Genomic DNA, 16,026 nt, shown 5'->3' with positions numbered 1-16,026 from the left:
CTGATAATCAAATACAATGTAATATTTCATTAATTTTTAAAAATTTACTGAAAGTACTAATAAAGTAAAAAACCATTCTTTAAATTAAAATGCAAATAACTTTTGTAGATGTTTTTATGCTTTTATAGTTATGTTTATCTTAATGTGGTGCCACATATTGCTGCTCAGCGGGTCTTTAAAATAAACTTTGCTCGCAACCGTTTTTCACTCATAACTCTCCGCCCAAAAACTGTAATTACAACGAAAATACGCTAAAATATTTTGCCGGCAAGGTGACGCCTCCCTTGCGGCCTCATTTGCATGCCCGCTGGCTGCACTTGTCGCGGCTCAAAATCCACTGCTCAAATGGCCAAATGGCAAACTGGCAACCTGCAACTGGCAATTGGCAACTGGCAGGCGGCCAAAGCTGCAACTGCCTCCGAAGGTGTCTTCGATTATTGCCAAACATTAATTATTTGCGCGCGATTTGGCGCCCGCCTCCTTTTTTTTGTGAAAGGCCTGGGCTAGTAGTTCAAATGTTTATTTTTCTGCTCTCCCTGGTGTGCCTTTGATTGCTGACTACACATGGAGAAGTTAATGCTTATTGAAAAAGTGAATAAAAAAAATCAAAATGTCCCGCTCAGAAACTTGACTAATTTGGGATAAGATCAAGATGAGAACAAAATAATTTTGTTTGAATTAAACTCATATCCTATTTATTAGTCGTAGTGTTTTTTGAGAGTGAATATATTTTTTTAATAATTTTTATATTGAACGAATGTTTGAACAACAAATTCCACCAAAATTATGTTTTTGTGTGTAAGATCCTCAGACACAGGCAGCAATTTTTGCGCAACGAATGTAAGACGAGGGACGGTCGGTCAGGTCGATTCACCGCCGTCCTCTGCCGTCGTCCAGCTTGGCTTATTTATTTTTGGCCAAAATTGCACATTTTCCCATGCTGCTGTTGCCGGTTGTTGTTGCTGTTGCTGTTGTTTCTAGCCGATGTTGCCAGTTGTTGCTTGGCAATATTGTTGCTATTGTTGTTGTCGCGTCTAATCAAGGAGCGGAGTTTGGAGTCGATGCCTTGGTCGCCCCATTGCCATTTAGCCCGAAGCGGCTGCCTCAGCCAAAACGATGAATATTGATTTAATTGAAAGTCATTGAAGCACACGTACTTCATGGACACGAGTTTTCGTGCTACCTAGTATAGGAATATGATAGGATAGGCAAGAAGGCTGAATACTATTAATTACCGAAAATTGATACATTATATTCTGTATTTATTTATAAAGTAATAAGTATAGCTCTCAAAATATTAATCAACATTCTAAGAGGTGCATGCTACTTTTGTAGGAATCCTAAATACCGAAGTATTTTTTTAAAGAATGTAATTTAATAAAATATTTTAATAAAATAATAACTTAGTTGAGAATCGCTATGTTTACCTTAAGTTTATAGAGGTATCTCGCACTTCGATTCCTTGCCGATTTGAAACCTTTGCGGCTTTCCATTTGGTGTGGCAGCAAACCGACCGCCGATCGCAGCTTGTGCCCTCCCACATGCCAACATCTTCGCACAAATACACTCGAATGTGGAAAACCGACGCCCCGGCAAAAAGTTTTCACTGTAGTTGCTGTTGTTGTTGCTGCTGTAGCTGGCACATTGACACAGTTTTCCACGGCAGATGTGCCCAAGCCCTGCTCCCCCTCCGCACAACCGCCCACCAACGTGCCCCTAGATTTTCCCTGCGGCGATTCTGTCTCCCCATATTGGAATTTTGTCGACTTGTTTTTCTTTTTCTTTCCACTTCGGCGTCGTCGTCGTCGTCGTTGGCGATGCTGCCAAATGTCAAAAGGTTAATACGTGAATTAACAGCAAATTTCTTTGACTTGTGTGTGACTGCAAGCTGCTAGTTGTTGCTGGTGATACACGGAAAATAAATTGTATAAATTTTAAATTTATAAAAAATGTCCCCAAAAAATATAACAAATAACAAGGAATAGCTAAATAAGAAGAGCTCACTAGCAAATTGAATTGAGCTGAAACTATGAAGATTTTAGAAGTTATTCAGACAGAAAGATTTATATTAATAAAATGATTATTTGAAACAAATGTAATATTCACGCTTTATGAGTTCCTTTTCACAGATTTTCAAACATTTCGTCCAGTGTAGTTGCTGTTACTAGTCGCTGTTCTTCATGCAGCTGCTGCGGCTGGCGCTTTCCTTGGAATGCGGGCGTTGCTATGTTTGTTTATTTTCTTTTAGGCGGCTCCGCTTTTCTCGTGGGTTCCCCTAATGCATTTGGGACACCAGCATGTGGTCGGTATGGGTGATTTTCGTGTGCTGGCTTTACAACATATTACATTAAAATGCTTCTTTTTGTTGTTCATTCTTCTTAAGCTCTCGACTTCGATGCCAATAAATCAATGGGAGTTTCGGTCGGGCGAATTCCGATCATTTTCCCAGGGTTAACTTAAGTTGTGGGATTACCCAAGAAAATCTAAAGCATTTTCTATAGTTACTCGCATGAGTTGGGAAATGTTTTTAAAGAGGAATGCCTCTGTAAAATATTCTTAGAAAAAGAGCCCTCTTTTTTAAGTTAATCAGTAAATTCCTAACGAATCTGAAGCAGTCCCTTGAAACCAAAAAGCTTGAAGCATTCAAACTCCCTTGAGTATTTATTATCCTACCACCAAAGCTCAACTGGTATAACTCTTATCCTTGCTGTTAGCAGAGACAGCAACCTTCACGCTAAAGGACATTTTCTGTCAGTTCAGCATGTGCCCTCCAGATGACGCCAACTTGTCATTCCCTTGCCGAATGCATTTCAATTAGATACATTTTTCAATTACTTACAAAAATTCCATTTGGCACGCTCGATTGCCTTATTTCCCCCAGATGCCATGCATAACCCACATAGATGGCGATTAAACGGACAGAGAGAAAGAGATATGCAAAGCGAACCAAAGCGAACCGAACCGCAACCGAAATAGAGTCGTATGTCTATGCAAATTATTTGCGCAGTGGCAAGTGCATAATTTTTATTATTATTATTTCTCAGGCGCTTTGGTATCCATGGCGCTACGCTAAAAGTGCCAATCTAGAGTAGATCAAAAAGCGCAAAGCCTACAGAGCAACGAGTGCCGGCCCACTTGGCGACTGCCCACTTGGGTTTTTGTTTTTTTTTGCCAGCTCAATTCAATTCATTAACCGAGCTGTGGCAGCGATTAAATCGCGCAGGCCATACTATGTATATCTATATTATTTGCTCACATATATATATTTATTTTTATTTCATTTTTAATGGAGCCAACCGCATAATCTGCTGACAATTTATTGGCATTTTCATGTGAATTATGCTATTTCAATAAAAACACATTTTTCTTTTATTGCCACACAATTTGGAAGAGTGCGCCAGCGACTTTATCTTATATCTAGTGTGAAAAGTGGTTCAATCGCGATAGTTACAGACAGCAATATTTTTTTTCTTACATTTTAATTGATTCTTAATGGAAAAATTCTCTTATCTCGATGGCAAATTTATGAAATGTTAATTACAAAATACACGATCAACGTAATTTGAGTCCAAGTATTTTGGTTAGTTTTTTTATATTATTGTTGCGAAAACTGTCAATGATTTTTAAAAGTTCCATATGATTTGATATTATTGGCTCGATAAATGAAAATAATCGCAGCAGGGAACGCAACAGTGCAAGAATTGCAATTAAAGAGATCGGCGATCGTAAACATAAACCAATTTTCAGTGTGGGCATAGCTTTTGAGTTATTACCCAATTTGCATAGCCTTAGGCATGATTTTGAAGTAATTGACTTAGTTGTTCAGAATCCACTACCCGATTTTTAGCAGTATAAAAACATTTCCTCATCGTTAAGGATATAAAAGTAAAACTATTTCGAACTATTTTTAAGCCATCTTTATTGGATATTCAAATAAAAACCTCTTATGTTAAATGGGTAATAAAGTTTATATAACAAAGGCATACAGAAACTGAGTCTGATGTTCTGTTCCTGAGATCAATTCTGTTGCGTTTTTATTAGAACATCATAAGATGCAATATTTTAAGCCTCCCTAGAAGGTAAATGCATATTTTATGATCACTCAATTAACATGTACTTTCTAGCTTGCAACATTTCCTAGACTTTTAATTGCTATGGCTTATTATATTTGACCTCATATTACCGCTTAACGATCAATAAAGTTCGCAATCATCGTTAATTTCTCAAGCATTGTATTAAACTTGAGGATAGTACTCGATCATTTTTATAGCGCTCCAGGCTTGAACTGATTTTCATCACGATCTTTTCTATTTAACGATCCCTCCATTTGATTTTATTTGTTTCCATATCGTGCTGGCATCTGGCTTTCATTAGAGCTCTCCCTCGACCGGCCGACCACTTGACTAAAATTTAATATCATAATTCGAATTTACAACATTTTAATGCACTTTGCTCATCCCGTTTCATGTCTATTGCATTTTTTTTCGAGAGCTGTCCCATATGGGCGACCATTTAAATTCCCATCTGTATTCCTCTTGGCCGTTTGCCGCTGGTGTCCGTGCATATCTGCCGCTGCTTTGACGCCATTGTTGCATGCAACGCGTCGGCGGCAGTCGGCAAAATGAAATTTCATATTTTCCTATTGCACTACAAACGCAAAAAAAACCAAACTTTTTTTTTTACATTTTTGTACACTTAGAAAAGGATTTTTTACGACTGATTTTCCCGCCAAGAAAACCTTCTTAAACTTAACCAAAGCTTAAACGATTGACAATAGCTAGCATAGTACATTCAAAATAATTATTTTTCATTGCAAACAAATGTAAATATAATTTAAAGAGATATATGTTTTTTGTAGTGAATTGTCTGCAGGAATGAGAATTAATTTAATGTACTAACCAGTGTAAGCCCAGTCCACATATTTATCCGCCCAACTTCCCCGAAGGCGTAGACAGCCGCATTTAGCAATTGCAGACCAAACTGAGCCATGGCCAAAAGCAAATGTCGTCGCTGTTTTCGCATCATCCTTTTTGGTAGTATGACTGTGCCTGATCCTGAAGGGAAAAAAATCCTTTTTGTCTGCGCCGCGTCGCCTTTCATTTCGCGCGGCGCGTTAATATTAAAATGCATGTAAAAATGCACGAGTCCTTTGGGTCTGAGAATTTTGCTAAAAATGCTCCCTTCGGTGGGGGTGGAGGACCAGAAAGCAGCAGGCCCACATATGGAAAATAAGAAAACGAGTAAGATTGTTTGCCATAAGAAATTATGATACGTTTAATTACCAAGTGGGGCACGTGACTGGCGAACCAGTGAGATGATGGCCCATTCCTTTGGCACTTACCTCGTTCATTAACAGCTGTCAGCACATTTGGCTTTCGGATTCCCCAAGCGCCTTTCACAATTTGCACCTTTTTAATTAACGTGATTGCAGTTGGCACCTCACCTTCCTTTTTTTTTTTTGATGTTCCTTGTATGCAAACGCGTTGATCTATGTTCTACGTGCTGAATGCATCTCTCGGCACCTGACTGCCACACCCCAAAAAGTGTACACCTCCCGTGGGGTTTTCGTCACTCATCGCCATCGTCATCATCATCGCCGTCTCAAGTGTGCACTTGCAAGTGACGAAAAAAAAAGGAAAACAGTGAGGAGAAATTCTAAAAAAAAAAAATAAAAAAATAGCTGTATAAATCCAAACAACGAAAAATGAAATCACCTAAACTTGGAAGGCGTCGTCTGGCTTTGTCTTTCTTCATAACTCCATAAAGCGAAAGTTCTGTTTGTCGTTTCGGTTTTCGGAGTTTTCCAGCTCAATGATGTCACACAATGTCACGTGCTCTTCTGATTTTCTAGCTTCGGCGACAGGTCCATGTGAGCCATGGAAATTTCCACGTTCTCACCGGGATACTCAGCATTTATGCACTTCAGCGCGCACTCAGTGGGTGGTGTTTTTTTTTTTGCCTGGGCGGTAGGTGGAGGTTATTGGGTGGCGAGAGTGACAAAAGAACTTCCCCGGATTGGTTGAACTTTAAGGAAATGCCAAATTATGAATGGCAAAGGAAGCTGATATGGGGAATTAAAAGCAACGTATTTTCAGGGGGATCCCATTTTAATAAGCCCATTAATGTGATTGGAATCATAAGGAATTATTGCTATTGTATGCTTTTAAAGTAGATATTAATAATTCAGATAAATACTTTTTCTTAAGTATATTGTTTATTGAAAAATAGCATAACTCTTAAAATTTCCATTCACATACTTAACGTTTTACAAATTCTAACAAGACATATTATTACATCTTTAAGGCACACTTCTTGTCAAACTGCCTTATCAAGCCTACATCCCCTGTCAAAATAAATTGTATTTTCGTTCCCGAACTTTTGGGCAATATTTCGTGTGAACCCTTGGGTGAACCCTTTCACACTTTCGGCACAACTTTAACGATGATCGGCAGGCGATGTCCGGGTACAGTCTCTTCTTGCTTTTTATTTTATATATTTTTCGGTGACTCGCGTGGGGCTAGCACTCAAAACAATTTATAATTTCAACGCCTTCAGATAACAAATAGCCCCAGTGGTGTGCACGATTCGACAATTAATCAAATGCCGCGGCGCGTCGCGTCGCGTCGTTGCTCGTGTTACTTTTTCGGCATAATTACGTTAAAATGTGGCACGGAAAATAGTTGCAGGCCCAGCTTAGAGCCGATGTCTTACCGCGGCTCACCGACACCAAGATAGACAGTTAAAAATGACAGCAGGCCAACAAACGAACCGAAGCCAAATGACAAAACCCGCCGTCCCAAAAAAAAAATGGTCCAAAAAATATATAAAAAAAAGAAAAATAGTACACAACACCAAAGAGTCAAAATGCAGCCGAATATAAAAAAAAGAAAGAAAACATGGCCAGATGATCGATTAGGCCAATGCAGTCGCTCAGTCTCTCAGCTTTTTAGTCTTTTTTTTTTTTTACGATTTTTAAGCCTCCGTCGAGTCATGCAAAACAATTGCGGCCACAAATATTGTAGCTGCACAGCGAATATTGGCCATGACTATTTCCCATTTCTAATGCCAATTCGATTCCATTTGTATTTCCTAGGTTTGGCATAATTTGGCAATTGAATTGATTTGGCCAAGCCCTCTGGCAAAATTTGGTTACGCTCACGTTCGCGGCGGCGGCTGCAGGAAATCCAGACAAGGAAAAACTGTAACTGAAACTGAAACCTAAGCCGAAACCAAAATTCAAACCAAAACCCAAACCCAAAGCGATACCGACTCCCAATCGAAAAGTTTTTGGGTTCGGGAAAAAAAGGGTTTGGCTGTGATATTTCATGTTCGCCGCCAACGCCAAAGTTCTGAGTATTGATTGATCGAATCTGGGGGCGAAAAACTGCGCTTTTCGGATTGGAAACGCATTAAAGCCATATTTTACAAACATAACCCCCAAAGCTTAATTCTTATAAATTTTATTGTGAATTTTTAAAAAGTAAAGAACAAAAACAAGGAAAAAATGTTCCATGCAATCAGCAATATTATCCTTGTGTACTTTTCGCTTATGCCAACGTTTCACATTTGCCGCCCTGATAGCCATCGATTGATAGAAATTTTGTCGAACAAAAAATAAATCAAAAAATTGGATAAGTCTTAGGCCTTCGGAGAAAAACTTAAAGCAGCGAAAACATTGAATTGTTCCGCGGCATGGTTGAGCAGTTGAGCTTGGTGGTATTTTTTTGTTCAGCCTCCTGTGTTCCGTGTTCCATGTGCAATTTTTGCATACTTCAGCAAACGCGTCATATTTTCGAGTGGTTTCGCTAACATGCAAAGGACACTTGAGAGCCCAGGCACACAAGTGGATCCTTAAAGAGCATTTCTTCAGCTCCTGCCAACGTGGATGCCTTTATCCGGGCAAGGGGCTCGAGAGTATAGCTACATTCTGAATGGGCCCGATGAGAAAACCAGAGGGTTTGGGTTTGGTTTTGCAACGATGATGAGGACGGATCTGAATGCTGAAACAGCGAATTATATTGGACGGGGGCAGTATGCAAAAAAATTTTGCCCAACATCGGCTACACTTTTAAAGCGTTTATCGGTTCATCGAGCTTTAAATTCTACCATTTGGCAAACGGCAACAACTGAAACAACAATGGATTTTATGGCAATCTCAGTGGCTGAATAAACAACAAATATGCAATATGCAGATGCAGATGGTTCCCAATGGAACTGCACACACAATGCTTGTTGCCATTTCCGTTTCCTGTTTAACCAGCACACACTCACACATGCATGCACACACGCACACACGCACACATTGGCACTCCGAATTGGACAGCAACATATCCTGTGCATAATGCGAATATCATTTACCGTGTCAATCACAGTGCACACATCCAGGCCACGGCCATTCAACCAGTCAACCAGTCACTCGGCCCGCAATTCAAAAAAACAAAATACGAAAAAAAAAATATTTCAACCGCAGGAAGCCCGGGGATAAAGCCAATATCCCGAGTGGATTTCGCAGATCCTAGGCCCCAGTCGAGTGTAAAATGTTGGCGGTCATTTTAATATCAAATAATTAATTTCTGCGTAAATATTTATAGCAGCAAAAATGTGCCGCATAATTGATATGTTTGCCCAAACGGCTCACACAGCGAAATAAATCTAAACAATAGCTGCGGGACAATGCATTTTCAATGAGTTGAGGAACTTTATGTAATTTGCAAAATGAGTAACTTAATAAATAATAGCATGTATTATTGGTACAGTAAAATACCCTATTTCACTGACATATATTTTTAATTTATATATATGAAATGAAATATTTTGAACAAATTTTTAAACCTTTGAGAAATTAAATTAAAGTTTATCTTGACGAAATATTTAAGTACATACACAATGATTGCTAATTAAGCATATAATTTTGTCCAGTGTACCAACACAATCCCAAAGAGCGATATATCCAGGACGAGACCAGAAAGCCCCATATCTGTTTGATTTGTCCAATTGTCCATTGTTATGGGCAGTCATCATTCGAGCCGTTGCAATTCAATCATTACGAAATGAAATAAGCATAATGAAATGCAATATAAATGCATTAAATGCATCTGCTGTCGAGCCAAATCAATTTCATTCCAGCAAATTTTCCATGCGAAATTATTGAAATTATTGCTGCCCATATTGTATGTACATATACATACGTACATATGTATGTATTAACGGAAGGGAATGTGAGCCTTGTGTTTTTCGGCGCGACTCGCCGTTTGGGGAATTGCGGTCATTTTTCGCAATTAAAAGCTTTACACATTTTGCAATCAATATATGAAATAATTAAATAAAATGTCGCTTAATTAAATTGGCACGACCTTTTCCGATGGGGCTTTTTGCCGAGAAATGATGATGATGATGATTCAAGTGATAAGCAGAAAAAACAGAAGCCACGGCAGCTGAAGCCCCAGGAATGCGTTTAATTTGTATGATGAGTTAAGTTAAAGATACCCTACATGAGAGGGTATATGTGTTAAAATTGTATTTTTTAAGAGGTAAATACAAGATATTTTAAATATGTAAATATGTGCTATGCTTATATGTAAGAAATATTATTTTGAATGAGGCAAAAGATTATGGAATGCATTAAGTTATAAGCTTAACTACATATATTGATATTTTAAATACCATTTTATTATACTACTACTATATATTGTATAATGTTGTATATGACATCATTTTAATTGTTTCAAACTGACTATTAATAGAGTATTACTTAGTTCCATAACTCTTATTCCACAACGATCCCGCTTATTTACGCATCTGAGTTCCAATTCTCGCGCATCACAGAAATGTGACAGTTAGTTAGTGTCGAAAAGACCAACGTCTGCCCCTCACAAGTTGGCCAATTAAATTCAATTGAAGTTTTCTGCCTTTTGGTTTCTGCTGGACCGCTGCTGGTGCTTACTGTTTATTTGTTTACTCTTTAACGCCTGCGCGCGTGCCTCAATTTAGTGGAAGTCCGAAGAGTGAGCATTTTCAATGCATTTTGCCGCCTCCTTTTGGATGGGCGATAGGCAAATGAGTCTGCTAATAAAGACGGGGGGCTTTTTCTCGCCGTGCACGAGCTGTGTGCCGCCTGTCAGCATATCAACGCAATTTGTGCACTCGCCAATAGACGAGACCGAGAAGCCAAGACGGCGGCAAATTATGGCCAACGATGCTCGGCGACTGTGCAAAGTGCCTCATAAATTCACGTCGCTGATGAAGTGATAGTGCAAGGAGTACAAGTTAGTCCAAAAAAAAAAAAGTGGCTAAGAAGTCGCCGGGGCAGCCTTAGATTCAGATCCAACTATAGTAAAAGTTACACCGCTAAAAACACCAGTTTATTTAAATTACTACACAAAAAAAATCGCATCTTCCAGTTAATATATAAATATAGATTTATATAAGAGTGTTTAATAAATAATTCTAAAATCAAAGTAAAATCTTTAAAATAAGTTTAATTTGTAAAATCATCAATGTAACATAATTTAGTTTTCTGTGTCTGCTGCAGATTGTTTATTACAAGGCTATGACTTTGCCGCAAAATCTGTACAAAAAAAGATACAATGCAACAACATTGTTGCTCAATGGTCCAACTAATGTGCCGCAGATAGGAAATAAAAGGGGAAGCCATTAGAAAGTGCAAAAACAAATTGGCTGCAATCATGAATTACATAAAGCGTCTTTCACCAGGGACAGGTGCTTCTTATATAAAAAGAAAAGCTAATGAACGGAAGTTTTTTAATAGAAGCCAACGTATTTTAGTAATGAATTTAACCATAAAATTAGATAGTACAAAGTGAGCCAATAGAAGATCCCATTCAAGCTCGTCAAAAACGCCATTATTGTTCTAAAACAAAGGTCATTCCATTCAGCGCATACTTCCTCTTTCAGTTGATTGATTTATCCCGTCCATTGACACACTTTCTCGGGTAATCTCAGTTGGCTTACAACACTTTCTGGCCCTGGTCCATTGTCATCCCGTAGACCTTCGTCAGAGGCCAAGGACAATGGCACAGGACGAAGGCGCGTAATTGAAAGTACGCGACCACGTTGTAAGGCAGTTGTAAGGACATCAAGTGCCTGCCGCTCGAAGTAGGGAGCGAAAAAAAACTGAAGGAGAATTTGCAGTAATAAAAATAGCTAACGCCCTGCTCGCGATTCAAGATTCAGTGAGATGCCATAAGCACAAAGGCAAACTGTAGATAAAAATTCAATAAGCCAGGCCAAGAGCCAAGGAGCAGGACATACCAACCAGTCGACCAACCGAGACCGTTAAGCCCGAAGAAGGGGCAGAGTGTCTGCGGTTGGGATTTTGTGGCCAATAAATAAAATTAATACGAACGCACTTGAGCACAACTTGACCAGGGAGCAGGTCTCCAACGGAAGGACTACAGTGATTTTTTTCCATTTTTTTTTTATGCTTTATTCCCCATCGTCATCTTTTCTTCATTCTCTGCTGTGTGTGTTTTGTTTGTTGACTTGTTGAATGAGCCGAAGTCCAAGGGCCAGGAACAGACCAACTGTTGACTACCACTTGCTGCCTTATGGCCAAGCCGATATGCTAGGTAAATAGAGATGAGGTCCACAGCTTAAAGTTGGTCCGAGGAAAAAAGGAGGTGGAAAAGTGTAAGTTGATAAGGCAAATTCAAGTAATTGAAAGCGATCTGAATTCAATTTTTAAAGAGCATATCACATTTTTCGGAAGTTATATAGACAAGTTTAGGTTTATGATTAAGCATAGAATTATTAAATATGAATTTCAGTAATTTTAGACTATATATTTAATAATTAATAACTTCCGTCTGGCAATAAGGAATTTAATTGAATAAATTCTCTTTTCTTCTATGCTCAGCCAGTCAACAACTTTCACCTCGTTCTGAAATATTTACTGCCAATTGCAGACCGCAATTGTGAGTTCCGAAATTCTCGAGGCGTTCCCACAATGCATTCATAAATTAGTCAATTCCAGGGTGCAACCTTGTGGCATCCGCAATGCTGCAATTCGAATGCTGACACGTTGATGACCCCGCAATTGAACTGCCATAAGAAATCACTCTGCGAGCGAGAGGATTGTGTGATGGGAGAGGGAAGTTGGTGGGTGGATTTGGGAGGTTGCAGGGGGTTAGCACTGCACCGCCCACTTTCAACACTTGCCACAACAATGGTGCGCAAATATTTACCAGCCGAAGTCGAAGCTGGAAAAAGGCAAAGGCATCGGATCAGCAGCTTGAGTCTCAGCCTCAATTTGAAATCCAATAAAATTTAATTGGAAACTTCATCACGGGTGCGAAAATTCACACTCTAAGCCAAGGCAGGCACGACTCGGCTGCCGTTTGCCGTAAATCTATTGGCCAAGGCTTTTCCAGTTCCCAGTTCCTAACCCCCCCAAAACCCCACCGAAAACCCCACAACACTTCGATATATCCACACGTTTCGTTTTGCACCTGGCGGCGTTTCTCTTGGGGAAGCATCGCGATAAGGAAATATTTTTCATACGGTTCATACGGTCGATCGGTCGGTGGGGTGTTCATTTCGTTCCATTCCGTTATTGGCCATGGCAATATATGGCTTATTTATGATTTTCCTCTTGCCATGCCATATCTCTCTGGTCCATTGTCGACATTAATCGCTTTGCTTCGCTGAAAAGTATAACATGAAATTGGGATTGATTTATGTTATAATTACAAAAGCCAGACGCATATTAGGGGGCCGCGAAGGAGAGCAAACAGTGGGGCTGGCGATATAAGTAGATTAGATCTACACTTTGCAGGAAATTGCACAAAAGTCTCAGTAGCTTAATAAAAGCAAATAATCCTTTCAAATTCTAAACTACTTGAGTTTATGAGAGGAGTTTATAGAAGACTGCATTGCTACATTCTAACAGCGTGACATTTTAATAAAAAATATAAGCTAGATAACCAATATAGTTGGTGTTTTCTTTTTGTATATATTTTTTCTCTTTCTGTATCAAAACTGTAAAATTTTGAAAAATCTTCGTCGAGTGAACTGGAATCAATTCAACCCGAGTGGAAACCGAAAGAGATATTGTGTGTGTTTCTTATAAAGTCTTCAGTATAAATTTCCATTTTTGTTGTGTTGTATGTGCCTCGAAATCAGGTGTCTTGTGGATTATACGAGTTATGTGGTAGTGTCCTCTTTGAATTCCCACCAGTCATTTTCGTAACCCTCCCTCACGTGGCAAAGAAGGACATGTCGTCGTTTTTGGCAATAGTGCGATAAGTCCAGGACCTTTTGTTTAACTTCGTAGAGATTCTTTACAGTGATCTCTCGCTCCAGACACTCGGAAAGCTTCTCGGTGGCCATTTCCATGTCCTTCTGATTATCCTCGAATATGATCTTCTGATTGTTGTTCATCAGATAGAAGGCGAACACATAGCTGTACATCAGAGTGGTGCGACATTGGCATAAGACATCGACGGAATCGCGCAGAAACTGAACCTCAATCCAGCTCATCTCCTCCTGCATGTCATCCATTTTGGCCTGAATATTGGAATACAATTTATTTTCCAGTTTCAAGCTCTGCATGTGGTTGCTATATCGATTGTAATAGTGCAGATACCGGGCCATCGAAGAGCGGTATTTCTGCTGTGCCAATCTGGCCTGTTTGGCCTCCTCCTCGTCGAAGCGATTGCAGCTGTACCAGGACGAACCGTGTGGCTCCCAGGATCCCAGGCACACCCAGCAGAAATCATAACGACAGGATGGATTCTTGCAAACCATATGATTGCAACCACCATCCTTCTCGATGGTCACATTGCACTTGGGGCACTCCTTCGTGTTTTGCGCAATCCAATTCGAAGTCTCCGAGTCCTCAAGGCATTTTTTGACCCACGTCTTCAGCGAACTGCAGCTGGCGGGCTCATGCCAATTTTCGCCACAAGCAAAGCAAAACTCATGGCCACATTTGCACTGGACTGCTCGTGGTTCTGCGCAAACGGCCTTCACGGCATGACTGCAATTGGGAGCGGGGCACCATCTCATCAGCATGTTGCACTCCACAAAGGTGTTGGTGATGAGCTGCTGATAGCGCTCCACAACCTCTGGATCATCGGCCAGCTTCAGAAAGGATACATAATCCACCAGGATCTCGCAGTTGGCCGCTGGACATTTGATGGTATTGGCCAAGCCCTCGCTACACGTCTTATTGGCCAAATATTGTTTCCAGCAGGCGGCACAAAAGCTGTGACCACAACCCAAACCCTTGAGCTCATCGCAAGAACAAAAGCAAATGCCACAGAGCTGCGGCAAGGTACAGGATGTGGACGCCGCAGACTCGAGTTCACTCTTCTTCTCAAATGGATTCAGCACATGGGCACGCTGGAAGAAATCCTGCGGATTGCTCTCAAAATAATTTTCGAACAAGCTCTCTTTGTCCCATTTAAAGTGATTTAGAATAATACGCGTGACTTGCGGTGGCAAATTCAGGACATTATTAACCTCATCAATGATGTTACGCTGATGCTGAACAATCTGTTCCACCGAAAGGACCTTGTACACAAAGTCATCCGTTTCGGGACTATTGGAACTTTCCGGCAATAGGATTTCCGTGCAGGTATCCTCGCTGCCGCTGTCATTTTCGCAACTCAAATGTGTGAGAAGCGACCGATGCGAGTCACCGTGGTCCTCATCCGAGAATTCCGATTCGGAATTCATATTACCAGCATGTGGTTAGGATTGTTTTGGAATTTATAACACCGAATCTAAAACATTTGATGTTTTTTATGGGCCTGATGGGATAGAGACTCTTGAAAACGGTAACAAAATGACAGCAACAACGTTTTACAGACCACGAATCGTATTGGAGGATATTGAACACTCTCGATGTAATGAAATATATTTTTTTACTTCTTTTTCTTCTTTTTTCTAATGAAGACTGAACCTACTTAGTTAGTACTTGTCAATTCAATTTCCTTTTGCGAAACGCCACTCACACAGAGACAAAATCACAAAATAAATTGTACGATATGGCAACATTTTAGGATAGTCGTTTTCCATTGAACTTTTTTGAGAAGTTTCTACAACCACATAATCACCAGGGCTATAGTAATTTTGATCTTAAGACCAACCGCTTGGTATTACGTTTCCATAAACTGGTTTCCACCCAAAATATAGATGCAATGTTTGGAAAAATAATATAATAATATAATAATATATTTTTATATAACACTAGTTATGGAAAGTTTATAGAAAGTTAGTTAAAAACATATTAAAAAATGTTTAACAATTTTAAAAAATTTAAAGCTAAGTTTTGAGTGAATTTTAGTTGCTAAGCGGCTTTAGGAATCGCGCATTTTTAGTTCTTAGTTGAGAGACCATCCAAATGCATTTGGCCTGCGCTTTTAACGCGTTCTCACATGCACACTAAAAGCTTTTCGGGATATATGTTTTTTCATAACCCTTTCGTGGCATAAAACAGAACAAAGCAATGTCTCAAGTGGCAAGGGTAAGGCACGTAAATAAAAATGAGGAATAAAATCCAGGAAAAAACCACATGCACACACATGTACGATATGCGAAATGAAAGTGAAGTGAGCGCAGGATAATGGCAACCAGAACGGGACGGAAAACCAAAATGAGCGAGATATACATATATATGGAGTAAGGGTAATGAGTGTGCATAATGCAGATGCAGATGCAGGATCCCGGTCCAGGATCCCAGGAGCAGCCCAATCCAGCCCATCTCCAGCACTCATTGAACAAACGGGCTCAATCTGCCATGCCAAGATGCACTTGGGCAGGACTACACTGCAAGCAAATTAGTTGGTAAAAATAATTTACAAAAATTAAACCCCTATGTTAGTAACAATATAAAACGATTTAAAATAACCTAGAGAATATTTTAGAAATACTTCTAATCTGATCTTTAAATACATGTCTTCAAAGAAACACATACTTTAAAAAGAAAAGAACATGCTATACATCTGTTATCTTTTGTGCAGTTGCTTAAATTTAAGTATTTTTTTGAGTGTTGAATTTCGCTTA

General features: G+C 39.5%; 1 protein-coding gene across 1 annotated transcript; it reads right to left on the bottom strand.

Annotated features, from left to right (window-relative positions):
* Nucleotides 1-12,950: 12,950 nt before the first annotated feature.
* Nucleotides 12,951-14,971, bottom strand: LOC120449857 (E3 ubiquitin-protein ligase ariadne-1). The gene is made up of 2 exons (XM_039632516.2): nt 14,832-14,971; nt 12,951-14,771 (listed from the first exon to the last, which is right to left on the bottom strand). The coding sequence occupies exon 2, from the start codon at nt 14,695-14,697 to the stop codon at nt 13,162-13,164; it is 1,536 nt and encodes a 511-aa protein (XP_039488450.1). The 5' UTR covers nt 14,698-14,771; nt 14,832-14,971; the 3' UTR covers nt 12,951-13,161.
* Between the last annotated feature and the right edge of the window lie 1,055 nt (nt 14,972-16,026).

This window comes from Drosophila santomea, chromosome 3L (assembly GCF_016746245.2).
Source record: "Drosophila santomea strain STO CAGO 1482 chromosome 3L, Prin_Dsan_1.1, whole genome shotgun sequence".
NCBI lineage: Eukaryota > Metazoa > Arthropoda > Insecta > Diptera > Drosophilidae > Drosophila > Drosophila santomea.
The sequence above is the reverse complement of the archived record's forward strand: the minus strand, read 5'-3'. Positions and strand labels throughout refer to the sequence as shown.

Excerpts from the sequence above, each read along its gene's own strand:
- LOC120449857 (XM_039632516.2), bottom strand. The coding sequence starts at position 14,697 with ATGAATTCCGAATCGGAATTCTCGGATGAGGACCACGGTGACTCGCAT.